The sequence below is a fragment of the Eumetopias jubatus genome, unplaced genomic scaffold, assembly GCF_037043125.1.
Source record: "Eumetopias jubatus isolate StellerSeaLion01/CBP00866 unplaced genomic scaffold, mEumJub1_p1.0 scaffold_15, whole genome shotgun sequence".
Lineage (NCBI taxonomy): Eukaryota > Metazoa > Chordata > Mammalia > Carnivora > Otariidae > Eumetopias > Eumetopias jubatus.
The window spans coordinates 64,747,837-64,756,717 of NW_028274821.1; the positions used below are offsets into that span (position 1 = coordinate 64,747,837).

Sequence of the window (8,881 nt, forward strand, 5' to 3'; positions counted from 1 at the left end):
TCCTGGGGCTTGTCCTTCAGAAAAAGGCAACCCTGCCTAGAGAGAAGGTCTGAGCCTTGACCAAGGTGGGAATGGATTATGAGAAACTGAAGTCCACAGAAGCTTTTTTCCTGCTTCCTGTTTGGAGTTCTGAAAAGCACAGTGTTAACAGGACATCGTGTGTTTAGGCAGAAGGAGATAGCACATGCAAGTCTCCCTTTGCACTCCTGGTGTGTGAAAGAGTTCAGCAAGCTCCCAGATTCTCATGGTGATGGGCATGGAAGGCAGCTGAGAGCTGAAGGTCAGCAAGTCTGCCCTGGGATTGCTGTGGCTGTGTGTGAGTTGACCCTTTAGCAGAGGAGATGGGGTATATGCATCCACCAGGGACCTGATAGAAGACACAACTCACACTTAGAATTTGCAAGGACAATAAAAGCCAAGTGGGCCAAAAGCAGAGGGTGAGAGTGGTTTTGCCAGCTGGCCTGGACCACGCTGAGAGGACACACTATTAGCTAACCAGGTGCAGATACTTTATCAGTGCACACAAGAGGTCAATGCCTGGAGATCAGACCGCTTACATTTCCAAGAGGTTAGAGAAGCTGGCCAAGAATGGTTATTTGATCTGCATTCCTGCCAACCTTTGTAGTAGTGATATGGAAAAGAATATATGAAAAAAAAAAATTCAAAACCTTCTTGGTTCTGAAAATCCACAAAATGTAAATCAAGGGATATATATTAGACCAAACACAAACATCATATCTCATAAACATAAGCATTCTTCCTAAAGTCCAAAACAGGAAACAAAAATAATTATACCCACTAAACTCACTATGATAGCTATTATATAGCATATGGCGTATATAACTAATGATACAGCATCTAACCCACATCGTTACCATGTAGCATACAGCATAGGTGGTATTAGCCATTGCAGTTACATGATTATTAGAGTCAAAGGAGTGATGTGGTCTGATTGACTGGGTCTGGAAAATGTGAAAACTTGTCTAGTGAGAAAGGAGGGAGGCTAATAGCCTCACTCATCCTGAACGGAATGATTTTACTCTAAACAGAGGGAGCATCAGAAAGCAGATGAAAGAAAAAGAGTTTAGGCAGGTACCATGAAGTGTCTTCCTATTACTTCTATTACTCTCATTCCTCGCTGGCTTCCCCACCACAACTAAGGAATCATTCAAAACCCTTTTTTACTGGTTCATCTTCACTTGATTATCTCCTACTCACCTTCCACTTCCATCCATTGCAATTCAGTAGCTCAGGAATATGTGGGCTGTGACTTACCCCTTAGAGAAAATGCGTCAGACTTGACCTTGGACAACGTAATTTGGACTGTTTACACCCAGGGTCATCAAACTATGCCCTGTGAGCTAAATCCAGCCAACAGCCTGTTTTTCTGCTGTCCATAAGCTGAAAATGGCTTTTACATTGGTCAAAGCTTAGAAAAAAATAAAAAGAAAATTACTATTCTGTGACATGTAAAAACTATATGAAATGCAAATGTCAGTGTCCATAAATAAAGTTTAATTGGAACAAAGCCACGATCATTCATTACAGCCTATCTATACTGCTTTTGTGCTTGAATGGCAGAGCTCAACAACAGTGACAGAGACTTCATGGCCCACAAGGCTGAAAATATTTGCTATGTAGAACTTTATAGAAACAGTCTGCCAGGCCCTAAGGTACACAAACCACACCATCATGGCTCCTTCCCAAAGTGCAATTCTATGAATCTCAGATTCTTTCTCAAAATGCTGTACGTTTCAACACAAATATTACCTTCTTTTCTTTTATTAGCATTTGTTGAATTATTGATTGTAGGCTGACTCAATCATGTTACCTCTGTATCAACTTCCATATTGCCTTAAAGTAATAAATTCATTTACCCAGCTCTAGTTTTTCAATGACAATGAAGTAACCATGAACCATGAGCATATTTTCAAATATGAGAAATTTAAACATATTTCATTTGAGTTTTAAGAAATCAACAAATATCAGCACCTGATTCTACTAATATCTGTTTTACAAACCAGGAGATTCTGTCATTCATTTTGGTCATTTTTTTTCCCACCAAACAATTGTTATAATAATAAACCAGAATATTTTAGGGCAGGTAGAGCCCTACACTTATTTTTAAAAAAATGTAAAACTCTCCATGTATGATATTGGATTAAATGGAAACCATTTTCCCTTTCCAAAGTCAAGACATGACCACTGTCACCCTCCTGCTTTTTCTTAGTATAACCTCCCACAATAAGAAATCAAAGACATTGTTCATGAAAATCAAGTGAAGGTCTGGTATTGCTTTTCTGTTTCTCAGGATATCTTCTCTTCTCAGAGTTGACTGGTCACAACTGGAACAAGGTGCTTCCTGAGAAACTTCTGTATCTCCTTCCAAGAATGCTCCTGGGCAGCAGCGTGTAGGGTCACCCTTCCACCCCAGTGCATGAATAGGTGGAGATTGGAGATCTTTGAGGCACAGCATAGTGGGGAATAGGGAGGCTCTAGGAGGTGGCCTGCCCCAGGGTAAGATAGCAGGGTCGAGTTGTTCTTCCCTTATCTTCTCAACTGTTCTGTGGCTTGCTTAGCATATGTTTTGCTGTTGATATTCTTATCATCTTCTCCCACAATGAAAAGGAAATGTCCCTGGGCCTTTTCAATGGGAAGAGAAGTCTCACTGGCTTCACTTCTAGTTTCCTCAAAGCTGTGCTGGAACTCTGCTAACCCTAAGGTGTCGATGGATAGCAATTGTAGAGAGAAGGGCAAGGGCCGACTTATCTGACCACAATATACCTGTGGAATGCTAAATACGAAGTTGGGCCCATTAATAAGCACGGTGGCTTTGACTGGTTTTAGGCGAATAGCCATGGAGAGTCCAATCTCTGCACCTTTGCTTATGGAAACTATCCCAATGCCTGGGCCGAGGACCTGAAAATAATGGAAATGAGATGTTGACTCTGTCCACCATTTAGCAAAACCCTACCATCTCAAACAACCAAAGAACTTGAATGGCCAGTGGGAGCCAAGCAAGGACTAATCCCACCCACATGCCCAGTTCTAGAGTTCTGGAATACAGAATGAATGTTCAAAGGAAATACTCCTTCAAGAACATGTCAGGTTCCTTCCAAATTAAATACTATGCATTCAGCCTGGTGTTAGGTGCTGAGTTTAAAATGCCCTAAAGAAATACCAATGTAGTAGGAAAAATAAGAAAGAGGCACGTAACTCTTGTGAATAATATGAGTCAGGGTACAGTTGATCGGTAAACTCTGTTGCACCAATTCTGGGGTCTCTAGAAGTTCAGAGAAAAGGGTACTCTATAGGAAAAGACTGAGAAAAAGAATGAGTTTAGTAGAACAGAGCATGGAAATGTGAGCAGAAACCTCTGCTGTGGTTTCCCTGGAGGGTTTCTCCTTTAGAGAAAGGTTTCATAAAGGAGGCTTGGCTCTGCTTCCTCTTCCACCATCAGTCATCAAGCAAGAATTTTTTTTTAAGATTTTATTTATTTATTTGACAGAGAGAGAGAGAGAACAAGCAGGCAGAGAAGCAGGCAGAGGGAGAGGGAGAAGCAGACTCCCCTGCTGAGCAGAGAGCCCGATGCGGGGCTCAATCCCAGGACCCTGGGATCCCAGGACCCTGGCAGACACTTAACCAACTGAGCCACCCAGGTGCCCCCAAGCAAGCATTTTTAGATCATCCACACTGTACTAACCACTGGGGGACACAGAGGAAGGAAAGGGGTAAATCATCTCTTATCATCAAGGAACTCACTGCCAGATGGAGAGACAGGAGGGGAAAAAAACCAGACAATTAGAGTAGCTTACAAATTCTGTGGTATAAGAATGCACATAGGCCAGGCTGCCACTCCAGATTAGCAGGGAATAAAGGCAGAATCAGAGAGAGATTCTCAGAGGAAATAGGCTACAATTTGGATCTTTATACCAAGACAATGGGAACAAACAAGAAGGAAAGGCATTGATTATATGCTGTATCGTGTAGAATGATAGAGACCATTCTCTTTTTATTTTATGAGGCATGTATCCAGTCCCAGGGGATAAATTCTGATGGATCTGAACCTATTCCCCTCTGCTACATATTTTTTCAGCCTCTTTGTAAGGCCAATACATTCTACCTGAGGTCCTATCCTGGTATATTAAGAAGGTGACTGCAATCATCTCCTTTTGAATTAAAAAGACCTTTCAAGCTCTGAAGTTCTATGTCTTAATATAAAAGATATAGAGTCATAGTTTAGGCAATGAGAGGTGAGAACTCAGAATGGATGTGGCCAGGGAAGACAAAGTAAAAGGAAGTATAACACGGATGAACAACAACAACAACAAAAAAGTGACTCAGTTATGTGCAGGCTTTTGGCAGAACACTAACTCCTGTTATAATTTCTGCCACCAAATTTGGGATCAGGGAATTTAGAATGCTTAGAAGACACTTAAAATCAACAGATGGAGAAATAAGGCCTATAAGGAATTGAAATAATGGGTGGTCTCTCCTCTCACAGAAGAGAGAGCATGAAGCAGGCTTAGTGCAAGTACTAAGAGCCTAGGAAAGAAATCTGGTTTCCAGGTCTCATTAGGTATTGACTATCTAAGCGACACTGGTAAGAACACTGATGGAAAAGCCATGCAACAAGTACAAGGGCAACCAGGCTAAGAAAGCGAACAGCAGAATCACGTAACCTCCTCATTTCTTATCTAAGCCAAGCAGAAAACTCAGCACAATAACATCACCTATGTGATAGTTCAAAGACAACTCCATCATATGCATCAAAAATAGCTATTTAAGGGGCGCCTGGGTGGCTCAGTCGTTAGGCATCTGCCTTCAGCTCAGGCCATGATCGCAGGGTCCTGGGATCGAGCCCTGCTTGGGACTCCCTGCTTGGCGGGAAGCCTGCTTCTCTCTCTCCCACTCTTGTGCTCTCTCTCCCTCTGACAAATAAATAAATAAATAAATAAAGCCATTGTGTTTTGATTCCATCATGGACACAGGCTAACTTCCTGTTTTGTCTTTCTGAGCAAAAGACATTGGATGTGAAATAAATCATGTGAATAATATGGATATGTCATAGAATTTCAAGTTCACTGAGGAGAATCATACTTGGAAGTTAAGGGAAGCCACAGGGTGTTATGGTTATTTAAAAACAGGGATTAAAAGAAAAGGCAGGGCCGCCTGGGTGGCTCAGTCATTAAGCATCTGCCTTCGGCTCGGGTCATGATCCCAGGGTCCTGGGATCGAGCCCCGCATCGGGCTCCCTCCTCAACGGGAAGCCTGCTTCTCCCTCTCCCGCTCCCCCTGCTTGTGTTCCTGCTCTTGCTGTCTCTCTCTGTGTGTTAAATAAATAAATAAAATCTTAAAAAAATAATAAATAAAAATAAAATAAAAGGCAAAAATTACCTTAGGATGTCTCAGGAGAAAGTTGACAGCTTCCTCAAAATATTCTAATTCTGTCTTTTCTGGTTGGGAAGGCAATTCTTCAGAGTTAAAGTAAGCCAAGGCCAAGGCAACAAAGCCATGACTGGCCAGGAGACGGGCCCAGAATTCAATCAGTCCACCAATACCACCAAACAAGTCAATTACCCCCGGGAAACGGCCCTCTCCTGAGAAAGAACAAAACAAAACAGAACTGGGTATGAAGGGAAAGGAAGGGAAAGGAAGGAAAAGAGAAGAGAAATACGACAACACAAAGAAATGCATCACAAATTCTGGAATTGAAGCATAAATTTTTTTTTTAAAGATTTTATCTATTTATTTGACAGAGAGAGACACAGTGAGAGAGAGAACACAAGCAGGGGGAGTGGGAGTGGGAGAAGCAGGCTTCCCGCTGAGCAGGGAGCCCGATGCGGGGCTCGATCCCAGGACCCTGGGATCATGACCTGAGCCGAAGGCAGACGCTTAACGACTGAGCCACCCAGGCGCCCCGAAGCATAAATTTTCAGTAGAATCTCCAAGTTTTCAGCCTTGGATCTGGGGCAGAATTAAAGCTGATTGGATACATTCATGGAACATAATATCAGGAAGGTTGATTGGGAACCATGTTCACTGAACACGTTTAATCTCTGTAGCCAAGGGCTCCGGTGGACTCACAGTAGTTCATTTCTATAGTATTGGTGTAAAGAAAGCCATTGAAATTAGGCAAGGGCTTTTTAACCTATGAAAAGGTACACAATTAGGCTTTAGGAAATCAATGAAGGTCGTGAAATGATATGCAAAATATAGGTCTATATGTTCTTTTTTTTTTTTTTTTAGGAGAGAGAGCGTGCAATCTGGGGTGGGGATGGCATAGGGAGGGGTGGAGGGAAAGGGAGAGAATCTTAAGCAGGCTCCACACTCAGCACGGAGCCTGACATGGGGCTCAATCTTACAACCCTGAGATCATGACCTGAGCCAAAACCAAGAGTAGGATGCTTAACCAACTGAGCCACTCAAGTGTCCCTATGTGTGCATTTTACTAATGAAAGCTTCTACAGATTTAATTAGGTTTTCAAAGTATATATAACTCAAAAAAAAAAAGGCTTCAAAAGTATATGTCTTCAAAAAAAGCTATTGAAATAACTATTTTAGCTAAAATCCCAACTTAACTCTGCTCTGTTCCATTCCTCTGACTATATAGGGATGAAATCTTGCAGCCAAGCAGATGTAAATGATGAGTTCTTCCATGCAATAACAATTTGTTTATTACTGCAGCTTAACACATTGTAAAAAGTAGGGATGGTCAGAGTATCATTCTACACTCATGCTCTGTGTAGGCAGCTAGTTTCCTAAATAAAGTAGAAAAAAATTTATGATGTACTTACTGAGGGCGTCCTATTCTCAGGTAAGTGATTTTAACTAAGAAAAACTGGTCCCATCCATGGGGGCACCTGGCTGGCTCAGTCAGGAGAGCATGAGACTCTTGATCTTGGGGTTGTGAGTGGAAGCCCCATGTTGGTTACTTAAGGAGATAAGTATGTAAGAGTTTGCTTAAAAATAAAAAGAAAAAAGAAAGAAGAAAGAAGAGTGATTTGATTTAAAGGAGTATTGGGAATTTTCAAAACAAAACATTGCTATGTTTTCTCACCTTGAGAGAAGGAGAAATAAAATGATACTAAATGTATCTTGGCTTTAAAAGACCACTTCAATAAATGAATAAAGGTGCTTTTCATCTCCTGACTGACAGGAAGAGGGAGGACTTAAGAGTGCTGAGCCTCTTATCATGGAAGAATGTTGTAGTTGAGAACTGTTTTGAGAACTGACTCAACCACTTTTGGCCCCACACAGCTCAAAGCTCTTTTGTATCCCCCACAGAACAAGCAGGACACACAGCACGTGCAGTGTCCAAGAAGATTCACAGATAGCACCCTTTAATGCAGCACATCATCCCAAGGTGGGAGGTCTGCACCGATAGATTTTTAACAAGGTGGACAGACATTTGTGTCACTTAGCTCCTGATACCTACACACAGTGATGTGTGTGCTAGGGGTGTAAAAATACTGAGATTTATCCAAACAACTGCATGGGTCATGACGATTTTGGAAAGGAAATCTTTTATTCCTTCTACATCATCTATAACTCTTGCTGTCAGGAACCACCTCTAACACTTCAGGCTTCCTTTACCCATCTCACTTCTACACAGTGATTATGTTTCTGAAAGCAGAGAGAGGCGCAGTACATCCTGATGATATGATGGCTGTGTCCCGGATCAAAGCTCATGCCTGAAGAAGGGGATCTCGGACACACCTGAGACCTGGACCTGTCGAGGGCTACTTCTGGGAAATTAACTTTGCTTCATTCGGTCCCACAATAAATCCTGAGAAATGTACCAGTAGATGTTTTGAACCACTTATTGATATGTGGAGATCACTGTGGGAAACTGACTTTTCTAGTAGGTTTTATGGCCATTAGGGAGCAGGTTATATTATCTGTGGATTTATGGAATATTCATATTTATAGAATATAAATATAAACTAGAGGATATAGAGTCTCTTTGTATCCTCTATATTTGTTGCAGTATTTCAGTCCATTGTATCATCAGCTTATTGCATGCAATGACCTATATCTAAGTTGAAACTCAGACAAGACAGAACTCCCAAAAGAAGCTGGGACACAGTTCCACGATATCAGGATGTGGGTCTTCAGATAGGCTTCAATACAGATGGATTTCACATAAATCCAAAGCTATGAAACCCCATAATGCAGGGACTCCATAAACTACATGTTAGTCATATCCTTAGACAAGCTCCAGAATTGTTGAGATCAAACTTGAGTTGGAATGGGCATCACCATATTCTTGTTCTGACCCAGAATTAGCCCTGATTCTAAGGCTGGAAAGGACTACACTATGTACTATCCACATCCAAGTTAAACCTCTAGAAGGATTAGGCACCCGAAAGAGGAAACACAAGGATGAAAGTAACCAAGTTAATTCTACTCACCAGGAGGGATCCCCAAAGGTGGCCTTCTTGAACTTGGATCTGTTTGATACCAGGTGCTATGTACCACCTCTCCAAAGTCAGGCTGACTTTTGGAGCGGTGGTGGCGATGTCAGTTAATAGTAAATTTGAATCATAAAGTTTTATTTGGACCAGGAAGGGGCTATTCATCACATCTCTTTTCAACAATTTCGTTAAAAATTTTCAGGTTTCAGGGACCAGAAGAGACCCATAGGGTGGACTCCTATGTAGACACCTCCCAGTGAGGGGGCATGCTCCAGGTCTACCTCACCAACTTCATTGGCCTTATAGTAAGCTTGAGAATGAAACAGGTTCCCCTTTTCATCTTTCAGTGATGCCTGAATAATCACCATCTGAAAGGGAGGCAGGCCTGTAGCTTGGATATGCACTGGCTCATGAATAAGTGTGCTTGCACGGGTAGCTGTCAGCTGAATCATTGTTACAATGTG

At 41.8% G+C, this 8,881-nt stretch overlaps 1 protein-coding gene across 1 annotated transcript; it reads right to left on the reverse strand.

Moving 5' to 3' along the window:
- Positions 1-2,325: 2,325 nt before the first annotated feature.
- On the reverse strand, positions 2,326-8,881 carry LOC114213445 (bile acid-CoA:amino acid N-acyltransferase-like). The gene is given in 5 exon segments (XM_028108647.2): positions 2,326-2,919; positions 5,398-5,600; positions 7,727-7,732; positions 8,411-8,617; positions 8,620-8,881. Coding segments are annotated over 5 exon segments (1,260 nt in total). The 5' UTR covers positions 8,870-8,881.